The sequence below is a fragment of the Melanostigma gelatinosum genome (genome assembly GCF_949748355.1).
Source record: "Melanostigma gelatinosum genome assembly, chromosome: 13".
Classification (NCBI taxonomy): domain Eukaryota; kingdom Metazoa; phylum Chordata; class Actinopteri; order Perciformes; family Zoarcidae; genus Melanostigma; species Melanostigma gelatinosum.
This window is the reverse complement of record NC_136646.1, coordinates 13,315,516-13,330,888: the sequence shown is the minus strand read 5'-3', so window position 1 is coordinate 13,330,888 and position 15,373 is coordinate 13,315,516. Positions and strand designations below refer to the sequence as shown.

Sequence of the window (15,373 nt, the reverse complement as noted above, 5' to 3'; positions counted from 1 at the left end):
GCATGAGGTGGGAGAGGGAGTTGTCGATACGGTGCACAGCGCTGCTGTGTCCCAAGCCCTGGATAGCAGGTCATCTTTGACCCGACATTGGGTCGAGGGCACCTGGCATCGGGCCTCAGAGTCTCCTCAGGGGAAACTGATGGACGCCATAGTCGTCTAACTGGCTGGCATACGTGCAAGGCCAGATTTGCCACCTCCTGCATGGTCTGATGTAAGGCGGGAGAGAGCCCTGGTGTCTCCACCATGCACGCAACTCCCTCAGATATTCCTCGGAGGGAGGAACAGAAAAGGTGGTGAGGGCGGGAAGGTGCCTGAAGAAGGCACTCACAGGTGGATGTTCCAGCTGCTGTGTATGCCCGGCGTGCAAGCGCCATACAAATGACCAGGGTAGGTTGGTCTGGATTCAGCTGCCCTGACAGGGGGAGGTAGCCCTCCCGCATCAGGTGTTCCACTTCGGCCAGCCTAGCAGACCTTACTGCTCAAGGCGTGATGCCGCAGGTCCTGCCTGGGTTCTCCCTGCTAGGGCAAGAGGTCAGGGCCGTCCTCCGGCTGAAGAGGAGCTATACAGGTCCTACAGCCGGGAGAGTTTAACATGGCCGCGATTCTGGTGGAACCCTTGTCCCACTAGTTTATGCGGAAGTCCAAATCAGTCCGAGCGGGAGCGCTCTGCTGAATGTTAAGAGAACAGGCAGGGGGCAGTCAGTGGCGAGTGATCCTTCGGACACTCTTCCCTTAGCCAGCCGCTGCAGATATTGGTGACCCACCAGTTAGCCTGAGCGAGAGCACTCTGCAACTGTGGAAACAGGTCAGGCAAAGTCCTTATAGTGAGAGGGGCGAGGGCACTCTCTAAGCCCACTCTCTTCACTAAGATAGTTGCTGCAGATATTAGTGTCCCCCCAGTTAGCTTGAGCGAGAGCACTCTGTTACCGTAAAAAACGGACAAAACAGAACACAGTCCGTACAGTGAGAGGGGAGCGAGGCCACTCTTCACTAAGATAGTTGCTGCCGATATTGGTGTCCCACCAGTTAGCTTGAGCGAGAGCACTCTGCCACTGTGGAAACAGGTCAGGCAAAGTCCTTATAGTGAGAGGGGCGAGGACACCCTTCACTAAACTAATTGCTGCAGATATTGGTGTCCCACCAGTTAGCTTGAGCGAGAGCACTCTGCCACTGTGGAAACAGGCCAGGCAAGTCCTTATAGTGAGAGGGGAGCGAGGACACTCTTCACTAAGCTAGTTGCTGCAGATATTGGTGTCCCACCAGTTAGCTTGAGCGAGAGCACTCTGCTACTGTGAAAAACTGACAAAAAGAACACAGTCCTTACAGTGAGAGGGGAGCGAGGACACTCTTCACTAAGACAGCTGCTGCAGATATTGGTGTCCCACCAGTTAGCTTGAGCGAGAGCACTCTGCTAACTGATATCCGCTACCGATATGTCCATAATGTTTACAACAATCAATGGACACACCGAGTATTAGCTTAGTCTAGTTAGCCGGAGCGAACTCGACAGCCGTAATGCGTAAAAACCATCAATGGGCACAACCTCAATGTTGATTTAGTATAACTAGCATTCACCGAGTTAGCCTGAGCGAGCACATTCCGCTAACTGTGATCGTTGTAATGCTACAAAGTTGATGGCCACAGCCCCAGTACCAGCTTTGTTTAGCTAGTTTCCCACTGAGTTAACCTGAGCGAGGACGCTCTGTTAACTGTGACAGCTCTGTTAACTGTGACAGCCGTCAGGATACAAAGTTGATGGACGCAGTCCCAGTATCAGCTTTTGTTTAGCTAGTTTCCCACTGAGTTAACCTGAGCGAGGACGCTCTGTTAACTGTGACAGCTGTAAGGATACAAAGTTGATGGCTACAGCCCCAGTATCAGCTTTGTTTAGCTAGTTTTCCACTGAGTTAACCTGAGCGGGGACGCTCTGTTAACTGTGACAGCTGTAAGGATACAAAGTTGATGGCTACAGCCCCAGTATCAGCTTTGTTTAGCTAGTTTCCCACTGAGTTGACCTGAGCGAGGACGCTCTGTTAACTGTGACAGCCGTAAGGTTTACAAAGTTGATGGACGCAGTCCCAGCTAGCATCCAAGTTAGCCTGAGTGAAGACACTGCTAACTGCGAATTACGTCAGATGTAAAGATTAAATCTCCATGTACACAACGCCAATGCGGACTAGTGTCTCACAAAGTTTGCCTGAGCAGGAACACTCTGCTAACTGTGATAGCCGTAACACTGTGAAGGGCGGGCCGACAGCGTAATTCTACGCTCTCGTTAGCGCGCCACTCGATTACTAGAGCGGAAGCGCTCTGCCAACCGTGGAACAAACAACTGTTATAGAAAACAATGTTAATCGATCTTACCGATTGCTGTCATCACGACTTAGCTGACCCTTATCAGACTGGTGACGACCGATGATAGAGGCGTCCACCAGTCCGGGGCTCGATGTCCGAACGGCGAACACACCGTTCCCTCCGAAGAGGGACAGCTCGTCGCAGCCTTTGGAGGGCGAGAGAACCGCAACTCCGACCGGTAGTCACAAGGCTACAGCGACGAGCTCTAATATGTCTTGATCGTAGACACATCCTTGTTTAAGCTACCATGGTAGCTAACCTGCGACGCGAGAAGAAAAAAGGACTGAGCTCGGGATGACACCGGAACTTATAGATGACGGTGGTCATCCGAGGTCACACGTGACTTTGTTGATATAAATATTCGACCTGCGCATGCGCGAGACGGGATACATCCAGTGTTAAGCACTGCCTCTGGCGGTCAGTAAGGATGAAATAGAACTCAAGGGACCAGAGCCACGGGAACTTTTTTATTGTCAAAAAAGCTCTTGTCAAAACATACAAATAAAAACATATAAAAGTCAACAACTTATTTTAATCATTAATCAAATATGACATCCCAAAATGTCAGCAGGCCGTTTACCTGCACAGATATCAAACGCGGGGTCATTTTCTAAAGGTGAATGTGAAATGGCATGCTAGGCTGAAGAAAACTAGTGAGTCGTTGTCTAAACGATTACAGTGGAAGGCGGAGTGAAAGGTCAGCCGTCACAGAGACGGGGGAGACACAATATTGTGTAAATATGGGAATAATGGTACACATTTTCAGCCAATCTCTTCTAGGAGGACTTTCGTCGTGTTGCACTCTGTCGTTCACATAAAGTGACAGAAATAGTCGTGGAACAAATGAAAAAAAACAGAGGTAGAGAGGGACTCCTTTTCTTACCTCCACACAGCTGACCAATCACAGCGTGAAGGGAGGGTTAATGTCGGACTGTTTATTACAGGAATGGTTGTACACAGCCCCCCTAATCTGAAATTAGATCTTTTTCTTTTTCTTAGTACAACTGCTTTTGCATTTTTGCCCCATCTTAACCCTTGACCTTTCACATTGCTTTAGTGAATAGACTGATTAGTCTGAATAGACTAAAGTTTAGTCTATTCAGTCAGGAAAACGTTGGTTATTACGACTTTCCCCTCAAGAAATATCTGCACCACTGGAACTCCAGTCTGGAGATCGTTTTCGAAAGGAGGGTTGTGTTAATTCAGTCTAATTCAGCCATCTGCGCGGGAAGTCCATCCACTCCGCCTTTCTGTATGAAAACAAAGCAGCAATGGATCTAGCAATTTACATCCGATAAAGATAAAAGTGTCGGCTTTCTCATATCTTCTCGCTCTCCCTTCGGCTTTTGAGAAGCAATAAATTGTTTTAAGATTAGGCTCTAAGGCTCTAAGGGGGAAGCAATTTCTCAGCTCCACGGTGCAGCGATAAGAAATCGAGAGGCGAGTAATGCCTTAAATCAAATTTGATTCAATTAAACTAAATTAGAAATATTGGGAGGAACAGAAAAATAGAGGCTATATCATCAGCAGTGATAGGTGGATGGAGGATTACAGTCGGAGGGCAAAGAGAAATGCCTCCTGCAAACAGATGAGGGTGAAGAATATGAATTTGTCATCTGTCAGTTTCCAGGTAAACTACTCTGTCCCACAAAAGGCAAAAGAAAACTTCTGGAGCAGCAGAAACACAATGTACCAAGGAATAATAACAACGATTTTCTCATGGGTCAAAACAGTGGAAGGATGTTGTATCTGTTTGTTAAAATTAAAACATGACTTCTGCCTGCGAGCCAGCATACTCATGTGAACTCAGCAGGAACAAAGAGGTGGAACACACGCTCAGAACAGCCAGTGGCACCGTATGACGCTGAACAAAAGTGCATTTTCAGGGTGGCTTCACTCTATAATTTCTCTGCCTTTAATAAAAGAAATATGTAGGATATTCCAGAGCTGTAGCCACAATTTTGTGCTACGTGTAAGAGAGCATCAGGTCGATCATAAAAGGTACAAATTCTGTGCCACACATCATCAACTCATAGCAAATAGGTTTGAGTTATAAAAAATGAAAGAACTTCAAACTGTGCAGGAAGATTCAGGGTGTATAGAAACATCCCACACACGGACTGTCACTCCAAATACTTTCATATATACTTGATTTCTAGATCTGATCAAATATTAGGATAATATAATCAAATTGTCACTAAACTGTAATGGTATGAGACGTGACAAACCTCATTTTCTGTATCGTGGACCTCAGATGATTGTATTGCCTAAATGAACTACACACAGAATCCACGAATACTAGGACACAACTACTCAGAAGCTCTGCTGGTCTACGACATCCTTTAATCTGCTGCAAAAAAAGCAACAAAAGGAAAATGTTCGCCGTTTTTCTGTTTGGCCGCCAAGACAGGGATTTCAGCATCACTGAAGAGACTACGAGCAAAATAGGGAAAGCAGAGCCATTTGGCTAAAAGCCTGCTGGAGTCTTTGATGCTCAAGGACGTTTATTTCTCCTGTACTCCACTGCGTCCCCCCACCGTGTATCTGAGCCCACCCCACCCAGCACCATTGTATCGTTCTCAGTAGCAGAGAGCTTCCAGCAGTTCTTGCTCATGCTGCTTATAAAATAGGAAGTCGTGTAAGCCTTTGGAGCCACAGGGATTGCAGGTAAAGCTGGGTACATTCAGAAAAACTCGAGTTTTGCTTTTTTGGACTTTTTTTCTGAGCCCCTTTCTGAAAGTCAAGAGACTTTTAAGTCGCTCTTCACAGAAAGTTGTCTTTTTATAACGTTGAAAGGCCAGAGAACTTTATGATCATAACAGGTTTTATGATTCGGGTCATTGAATGCAAACTTTACCACAAGTGGCACTTGGTCTTAGTCTGCATGTAAAGATAAAAGTGTATTCATTGGATGATCGATTCAGACTCATTCATTTATGAAAAATACTGATAAAACAAAACATCTTCTTTTTTTTCTCAAATCTGGGAAGCATTACCACCCACGCAAAACACATAAGATTGGCATAGAGAATACAATAGGGTGTACAAGGGCTCCGACAACAATTCTCTCTGCAGACTGGCCGGTAATATTTTCCAATATATTGTTGCAGGAGATGAAAACAATTTCTACATTTCTATTTTCAAGCAAGTCGCTTTAAGTAAAGCCTGACCTAATGCAGGAAAATATGAGAGAGAGAGAAAAAAAACAAGGACAAAACTTGATTACATCTGAAGGCTGAACCGATCGCTTCAATACATAGACATTGAATTTAATCACAATCTTAGACATCAAAATAATGTGAAAATAACACGGCAAGAAATTGCAACAGTTGATTTATTTGCCGCTTAAACGACCACACCTGCCAGGCAGGCTGAGGGAAGTATATCTGTGTCGCCTGCAAGTCTGTCAACAACAGGTATCGAACACAAAGACTGTTGTCAGGCAGCGAAGAATGTTTCCCACTGTTTCTGATGAGGAGACGGCAAGAAATAGATAAATCATCAGAGTGCTGCTCCAGATCCACCAGCTTCTCAAAGGCCACCCTCAGCCATCTGTTTAAGAAAGACACCCCCCCCCCCCCCCCCACCACCACCACCTCCCTTCATACACACACTTGTATGTGTAAACTCCTCTGCTGCATGAGGCCACACATGCCATGAAAGGCCACTGGGACTGTAAACAAACCCACTTCCTCCCTCCACATTGATCCGTCATAATCGGCTGACAGTCCAAAGCTACGATGATCCATATTCCAATAACTAAGAAGAAATATGTTCCTGTTTCCCTTCTGTTTAGTGTATGAGAGCAAATTACATAGATATGAACGAACTGGGTCTGTCATGAATCCATCCATGATGCGAGGAGCATGTCTGGAATCATGGGAAATGAAATAAAGAGGAGTTGTTGGGAAAGCATGCATCATTTACCACACCGTGTCGACTGAAGCTCTCAGCAGCTGGCACACCAGTTTGTCTCTCACAGTTTGCGGAGGAGACAACAGGTGGACGTTTCTGCTATGATACAATCCATTGGCTTCAATTATAGCCAGTGGGCAAACATTCCAACATACTAATGGCTGCTTCTGTAAACCTGCAGTGAAACAACAGATTCAAGAGGTAACTTCAGAAAACTCCACCTGCATTTTCTTTTGATGAAAAATTATTTTATAATAGTAATATATCTTATAACAACAATAAGGATGTGCAACAACATCATGCAGCATTTTTGTTTCTTTGTTCGATTATTATGTCTCTGGGTTGTTTATTTACTTTGTCTTTGGTGATGAACATATATTGTTTTGATGTTTCTCCTCTGCATTTCCCAGCAGTCTTAGCTGCTCATTCATGCTAATTATCAAATTCTTACAGTTGCTGGCCCAAACAACTGCTGCTGCCAAACGTGTCAAACGCATCACATCCTGTGTGTCAGAGGACCTCTCTGTTTTCTACAACATGGGAAATGAAAGAAAAACAAAACAATTCACCAGGAATAAATTGTTTGTTTGTCTGAAAACTCAGTGTACTAAATAAGGTAAAGACATTCCTCTACAGCTTATTGTCTCATGACAGCAACCTCAGCACCTTCAAGTTAATAGTTCAATTCCAGCTCGACAGGTTCACTCCCAGGAGGAATCGACTGTTACCAGCTGATTAGCTCTGCTGCTGCTCAACACGGCAACTGGATGACTCATCCAATTCATCTGCTGGTGCCACAGCAACGTTCGCTGGCCGTTGATGAACAATAACAACTAAACAGGTGAGCAGAGTCCAGTCGAAAAGACTTTAGTAAAGTTTGTTTTTAAGATAAAGATATTGTATAACTCCAGTTGCATGAGAAGAAAGACAACTAACTGCCCTCAGGAAAGGTGGATGAAAGGGTGGATGTCTGTGTGAGCAGCAAATACAGAAATAATCCATCATGCTGGTCATGATGTTGAGTTGTCAAGGTGTTTCAGTGAAACTATGAGAATCTATACTTCTGTCCCCTAACCCAAGCTTGTTGTTAAATATATATTTTTTACTATTCTTGTGCCGAGTGAAACATGTCCCAGAATGCTGCACAGACGCACCTAATGAGGCATCGCTGTGATTGGCAGGACTGCTCAACCGGCTTTTGCAGGCTCCGTGCTGAGGTACTGTGCTTTTATGCTGGATTCAGTCAGGGGATAATTATCTCTGCAGGTGGCGTGGATCTGCTCCAGCAAACAGGAGCACGCAGGGAAAAGTGGATGTAGGGCATCAGTGTATGACAACAGGCACCAAACTGTGTATGCAAGGTTCATACCTGTTTAAAGTTGTATTCTGTGAATTCGTCCTGCATGTTTGTCATGGGAAGCAGCACCTCATCCACCTGCAGAGCTCTGCAAGGTTGAAGGAACATCATATCAGCACCAGGCTGATATATTGTATATTGAAACATCACTTGCCAACCAAATCACATTCAATTCTTTTGACATGGAATTGTAGATGTAAACATGTCAATTTTATCAATTTATGAATTTAAAGGATTCATAAATTTAAAGGACCAGTGCTAGGCTTTAGTGGCTAGTAGCGGTGAGGTTGCAGATTGCAACCGCCTGAATGCCCCTCCGCGCATCACTCCCTCTCCAAGTGTGTCGGAGAACTATACGGTGGCCTGCAGGTTACATAAAAGCCAGTGTTTGGTTTGTCCGTTCTGGGCTTCTGTATATATGAAGGGTTCATTCTAAGCTAACAAAAACACGATTCTTAGTTTCAGGTCATCACTAAATAAAACATAGTTATGAATATTATAATCTATTTCTGTGGTGAAAGGTAACCAAGTACATTCACTCAAGCACTGCACTTAATGAAATACAGTGTGAAGTATTTGTACAGTACCCTAGTAATTTTCTTAATAATGGTACTTTATACTACTCCACCTTTAGTCTACATTTCAGAGACAAATATTGCACTTTCTTATTTATCTGGGACCTTTAGTTATTGGTTACTTTGTAGATTTAGATTATCATTCCAAAATATAAATCAACTAATAAATTATGATGTATTGGTATATATTAAGCTACCTGACATTTAGGTATACATTTATTAAAATTAGCCCCATATTTACCATAATTACTATGATTGACGATGACATTTACAGATTTTTCATATTTATCCCTTTAACTTCTTACACCACTGCCTCATATAATATGATATATTTAATTATATATATATATATCTGAATGGGACCATTCTGCCCAAGAAATCCTTTTACTTTAATACTGCAATTACATTCAGCTGTTTTGTAAGAAAACATTTTGAACGCATGACTTCTACTTGTTACAGAGCAGTATTGCTGCGTTTACTGAAGTATAAGATATGTGTAAAGTAACCAACTCCACGTGTGGCTTCAACACACGACGGAAACATTCAAAGTGGTCATGTCTTCACCTTCTCCCATACGTTGAGAACCAAACGATGTGGCGGTAAGCGCACGCCACCTGGCGTTAACTGTATCCACGTGTGTTCATATCGGGTCATATTCGCATAACACTGTATCTTCAGCATTAACGAACATGGTAGCGAGAGCGCGCATTCCGCACGCAGCTCCAACATCGATGTCGAGAGGCGTGTCGACCCACGCGCAGAAGAAACGGGGGGGGGGGGGGGGGGGGGGTCGGTTTTCTACGGAAAAGGAAGGAAAGTTTGATCATCAGTCACTCACCGAGAGCTTCAGCTCAGCCGTGCGCGTTCACGCCCCAGATTTGGAGATGTCGGTGCCGTCTCCGCGCGCATGCTGGCAGAGAGAAAAGTATTTTGTCTCCTAAAAGAAATCCAACGTTGAGGAAAAAAATGTTTCGGTAAGTAATCAATTGTTTTGGTGCTTCAATCAAATCAAAGTGTTGGTGGTTTAACTTTAGAAATGTTCAGTCGACTTTTCGTGAATCTGACATCTTCATTGATTGTGTTAGAGTGCCGATACTTTATGTCTTTGTGAAATAAAGCGAAAAAATTAATTGTGCGTTTGCGTTACTGCGCGCGCGCCTGTCTGTGTTCATTTTGACACTGAGGGAGAATAGGGAACATGGTGAGAGATACAATTAAGTTGTACACGATTTTATTCATTATCTGTGTTTATCTCCGCCACATTGCACATCTCTCAACAGGGACGTTCTAATACTCGGCACTTCATCAGGGTTTTTCATGTCAAATGTGACTCTGCAATCCACAGGAACTCTAGCTTTCAGATAAATGTAGTGGAGCGTATCTTAATAGCTCATCATATGTTTTTTCGTAAAATCTTGCTGTGAAAACTTATTAAAGCGGTCAGTCAGATAAATGTAGTGGCGTAAAAACTACAATATTTCCCCCAAAATGTTGTGAAGAAGAACTATAAAGTAGCAGAAAATGGACACACTCAAGGGAAAAGCAGTGAGTAAATGTGCTTAGTTACTTTCCACAACTTCACTACATGTGGTAAAGACTACCAGTGTGATCTCAATCAGCATTAAGGCTGAGACTTTAGGGGAAATGTTCCCCTAAAAAAAAGTTATTTTCTGTGTACTAAAATACCTCCATTTGCCTTTGTAAGAGTTTTATTTTAGCAGAGGGATTTCTATAAAAGAAAAGAGAGTCAGAGAGGCTTTGGGGCAGCATAGAGACGGGAGAAAGCTCTGTGTGATACGGTGAGTGTAACACAAATTAATCTGATTAAAGAATTACAGCACTCCATGGCACAATCTCACGTAATCATCCAGGAAAAAAAATGCAGATTTACAAAGTTGTAATGTTGGAAGGTCAGCTGCCCTGTGGTCATGTAACCGCACACACAACTATCTCTCTCTCTCTCTGCTTTATAAATGTTACGCATAAACACAAATCAATTATCCTCGTCTTCACCTAGAGAGCTGTCTGGTGAGCCAATGACAGTTTTCCTCCAGAGAGTTTACTCACATCCCACGTATAGGTGATCAGGTGGTGCAGGACGGGTTAATGATTGACGAGACTGAGCAGAGGGCAGGCACACTTTACACTCTCACAGAGAGGCTAAATGTGGGAACATGCCACCTAAATCTAACTGCAGATAATCCAAAAAGTACTTCAGCCGGGAATGAAAACATCAGATGGTAAGAGGTCAAAGGTCTTGAGAGTTTTGTTTCCGGAGTTCTTTGTTTGAGGGTTCAGATGTGTGTGTGTGTACTGCTGGCAAATCAAAGGGAGGCGAAACAGGAAATCGTCACACAGATTTTTAAGTTCATGTTATGTGGCTGGTTGTTAAAGTTCAATAGAATCAATATAGTGCTTGTTGTTGATTGTGGTTTCCCCGACTCCGATTTTAGCAACAACAAAAAAGTCTCTGTACAGCAAACGTACTGTTCTCATTATGTTGTGTGAAGTGCAAACAAAGAACAGGTGCACTTGTGCCGGCTCCTCAGATAAAGATCCGCTTTATGTGAGTTGAAGGTGTGCCACATTTAGAAACAGTCAAAACACTGCTGATTGCACTGTATTGTCCTCTCCATTGGCTCAGAGGTGCATTGTGTTTGGAAATCGGGGGAAATGTCTTTCAGAAATGTTAATAATAGTTTCACTCTTCTCTGGTTTGATTTCGCCCAATCAGACTGAAACCACCAACTACTCTCCTCGACAGATGAGCGGCCATCCATAATCGAGCTCGGACAATCAGCCGACCCTGATTAGGACTTTCTTCCTCTTCAACGAGTTGCAGCCGCTGTGGGAGCCGGAGTCGCCATGGAGACAGTGGTAATCGTGGCCATTGGGGTGTTGGCCACCATTTTCCTGGCCTCCTTCGTCGCCCTGGTGGTGGTGTGCAGACACCGCTACTGCCACCCTCACCACCTGCTCTACCCATTCGACTCCAAGTCAGTGAATCAATACAAGGCCTCTTAAATCTGTATCAGTGTTTCAACTTCTATCAGAATATAAGCTCCTAAAAGGTAGTTCAAAGTATAAAATATTGGTTATTTTGGTCTTAGTTTACCTGTCAAATTCCCTGCACAGCTGTTTGATAGTGTACGATAAGGGTTAGTATTACAATAGTTCAGCATTACTTTTAAAAAGTAGTTTTAATAACTAGCAATTGTTCAGGTGTCTGAATCAGGGACTTTGCAGTTCATGGTTGGTGTTCCATTGCCTTTCCATCCCATTGATGAGCTCTACACTGATTAGTTACTATATGTTCAACCAAAGGTTTCTAGGTTTGTTTTCGTGTATTGTTTTAAATTGTTCTGAATAAAAGGTAAAAAATCATCTTAAATATTGATTTCCACAACCTACCAGGAAAAACATTTGCCATATTGGACCCTAATTCATTCCTCCACATCCCACCAAATTTGTATATGTACTCTGCTGCCTCCAAATTCACAATGAGTACAGCAGACTACACAGGACACATCCATTGAGAGTAGAGACACAGGACCCCTTTAGACTACAGGGCACCAACTGAACCTATTGCCACTAAAACCGGCTTTACTGGTGCAATCAATCAATCAATTAATCAATTCACCGCAGCCAATCTAAATGTAATGGAACTGTGGCTTTCTGGCTGGTAATCCAGCCGTGCTTCCTCTGCTTTCCCTGTTCTGTTTTACAGACCCACAGTGGATCTGATTGGAGCCATGGAGACCCAGAGTGAGCAGTCGGAGCTGGAGCTGGATGACGTGGTCATCACCAACCCTCACATTGAGGCCATCTTGGAGAACGAGGACTGGATAGAGGACGCCTCGTACGTCTTACTGGTGCCACAATAGCATGAGTTTAAAGTTTACAATTTTTTGACACTTTGTACTTCTAATCCACTACATTTTAGAGGGGACAATAGTGCTCTTAATTGAAAAAATGGTGTATTATTCGAGGTTAAGATCAGACTATTTATCCCCAGGGGGGAAATTCACAACCCAGCAGTGCATAAGCATTGAGATAAAGTAATTCAGTTATGCAAATTAGTCCCATCTTTAACAGCTGTAACATTAATGCAATGTACACAATAATGCATTAATTACTACAATACAATGTAGAGAATTTGGATAATTTATTATGAAATTGGACATTCAGCGTAACGAGTATTTTAACTTTTGGTACCTAAATTATATTTCCATTCTAATAATTTTGTACTTTTTCTCAACATTTTGATTGCAAGACTTTTACTCTTAAAGTATTCCTACACTTTAGTGTTGCTACTCAAATATATCGGTACTTCTTACTCATTCTGTGACTCATTTCTCCACAGTGGATTGGTCTCTCACTGCATCTCAATCCTGAAGGTAACGGTATTTTTTGCTAGCGCCTGTCGTCCATCTTTGGTCGATATTCTTAACCACCGATTCTGACGCGTATTACTTCCACACACACAGATCTGCCACACTTTGACCGAAAAGCTGGTTGCCATGACAATGGGTTCAGGGGCAAAAGTCAAAGCACCGGCCAGCCTCAGTGACATCATCAGTGTGGCCAAACGCATCGGCCCCAGGTACGGTATAAGATCCAGACGCAACTCTCACCGACACATTGCTGACTCTGTCTAACCTGCTTCCTGCACGTCCTCACTGTCCCGCAGGGTGGACGACGTGGTCAGGTCCATGTACCCGCCTCTGGATCCAGTCCTCCTGGATGCCAGGTAATCACATTTGTTGTCCCATCATTTTAAGGGAGCTTTTTTTTGTCTGACTCTGATAGCTTAATCTAAAGAGCCTCGACTCTGATCTCAATAGACCCTTTTTTATGCTTCACTTTAAAAGCTTTTTGGGGAATAAATGCTTGAAATCGAATCCTTTCCTTTCTCCTCAGGGCCACCGCTCTCCTCCTTTCAGTCAGCCACCTGGTGCTGGTCACCCGCAACGCCTGTCACATGTCTGGCAGTATGGACTGGATCGACCAGTCGCTCAACGCGGCCGAAGATCACATGGTAGTTTTGCGCGAGGCGGCGCTGGCCTCGGAACCGGATCGAAGCATGCCTGGAGCTGACGCACAGAGAGAACAGGCCATCTAGACATAAAAAAAAAAAGATACTGACACAAAACAGAATATGTCCATGTTATCCACGTGCTTCTGTACTCAGTTGACACTTAAAAAGCACATATTCTGCCAGACAGTGTTGGAAAAAGCACGCCTACCAAACTTATCATCCAGTCCAAATTAACAAGGACAGCTCTGAACGCTGTGCTGATGGAGGCAGGGACTTGACGTCCCTCATTTTCACTTCTCGCATAAAAAAAGGAGACCTTGGAAATTGTTTCTTTATCATATTCTTACCAAAAAGTGCTTAAATTGACTACATTCACTACAGCTACATCGTAAGTAGATGTCACACATTCAGATACAGGTGAGGTTTGTATGCGTGTAACCTGCAGCAGATCTAGACTCGGTCTGTTCAAACTGCCTGTGAGGGAGAGGTCTTGGAAATCTCTTTTTCTCGTGTGCGCCATCACCCAGCGGTGGGCCTAAATCCAATCTCTCCAGCACTGCTCAGTCACATGGAGGCTTAGTCAGCTAATCCATTCCAAGGAAAATAACATCCAGTTAGCCAGTGAACCCAAAGGGGTTCCAGCTCAGTGGACCAATGGAAGACTAACCGGACTTATTTACAATTTGTGGGGTCAGCAGCGTGACTTGTGAATGTGCTAAAACATCCCTCGGATACTCTTACGCCGCTAGAAATTGCCGGCCTGTGAGTTGAACCCATAGTTTTAGCCACGTCAGCAGCAGAGTAAGAGTTTTTTTCCTGTTGAGTAATTTCCTTTTGTCCCATTGTTGCATCGTATTATGATAAATTGAGGCCGTTATCGATGGAGAAGCACCACTTTGGTCCACGCTGAAGTATGTCAACAGCTACTCGATGGAGTAGCACAAACATTTGGACAGACATTCATGGTTCCCAGAGGATGAATCCCATTGACTTTGGTGATCCCCTGCCCTCTCCTGAAGCGCCATCAGCAGCTCCACCATTGGGATCGAGTGTCTCAACAACCGTTGCCTTAAAAATCGGCACAGATATTCATTTACCCCTTTGTACATTGTTTAGTGCTAATTTGCGTGTGTTGGCATGCCGACACTAAAATAACATGGCTAACTTACACATCAATGAGAGTATGCTGAGGTTAGCGTTTACATCAAGTACAGCCTCACAGGGCTGCTTGCGCAGTTGTAGAAGTCTTGTTCTTCCCCCGGTATGATTTGACAGTCAGCAAGGGACAGTGAGTCAAGAAACACTTGTTCTTTAATTCGGACAACAAAAACGTTTTTAGAAAAAGCTTACACTATAAAATCAACTGTAGCTTCGGTTCCTAGCTACATTCGTCCAGTAATAAGGATATTACACAAATATCAAGACATCACCATCAGCAGAAATATTGAGCGTTCACACGATGGAGATACAGTATGTCGTCATGTATTGCCGTGTTATGTGAGGCTGTTTGGAACAGCGTGTTGATTGAGGTGGAGCAGAATGAGCGCGTTGTTTTGGGCCAGAGGAATGTTATTGGAGCATGTCCACCTGCTCTCCCATGCATAGCTAATAGTGAATCCCCAAGGAGTCCTAATAAGGCATTAGCTTACCCACAGCCACAATGAACACATGGGCTTAAGCTGCAATAGAATAGAATGTATACTATCTTTATCCCTTTAAGGGGGACATTTGACCCATCCCTGTATATAGGGAGCAGTGGGCTGCCAATGACAGGCGCCCGGGGAGCCGGGGGTTCAGTGTATTGCTCAGGTACACTTCGACACGTGACACGTTCCAGTCAGGGATCCGTGGACCTTCCGGTCCCCAGACGAACTCTCAACCCAGTGCGCCACGGTCGCCCCTAATACACATGGCACGAACCTTTGTACACACAAGGCAGGCAGACAAATGAACACATCAGTATGACACACGGCTGTAAAACACGCATCATAGGCTACGGAGTCAAACACTAGTTTTAAGGTTTTGGTGACAATCAGGAGGAGAAGCAGCAGTTTTAAAAATCTGTTAACTGAAATTCAGCAAAAACGGTAGCTTTGAGCATGCAGAGATGATGTAACGGTATCGATCGAGGAG

At 44.0% G+C, this 15,373-nt stretch overlaps 1 protein-coding gene across 1 annotated transcript; it reads left to right on the top strand.

Moving 5' to 3' along the window:
* The first annotated feature begins 11,062 nt into the window (after window positions 1-11,062).
* On the top strand, window positions 11,063-13,752 carry tmem98 (transmembrane protein 98). Its single transcript, XM_079281124.1, has 6 exons — window positions 11,063-11,198; window positions 11,930-12,061; window positions 12,566-12,599; window positions 12,690-12,805; window positions 12,893-12,952; window positions 13,123-13,752. Exons 1-6 carry the CDS (start codon window positions 11,068-11,070, stop codon window positions 13,322-13,324), a joined length of 675 nt encoding a protein of 224 aa, XP_079137250.1. The 5' UTR covers window positions 11,063-11,067; the 3' UTR covers window positions 13,325-13,752.
* Window positions 13,753-15,373: the final 1,621 nt, after the last annotated feature.

Coding starts and splice junctions, on each gene's coding strand:
- tmem98 (XM_079281124.1), top strand. CDS start 11,068: ATGGAGACAGTGGTAATCGTGGCCATTGGGGTGTTGGCCACCATTTTC. Junction 12,062..12,565: donor GACTGGATAGAGGACGCCTC/GTACGTCTTACT, acceptor ATTTCTCCACAG/TGGATTGGTCTCTCACTGCA. Junction 12,806..12,892: donor GCCAAACGCATCGGCCCCAG/GTACGGTATAAG, acceptor ACTGTCCCGCAG/GGTGGACGACGTGGTCAGGT.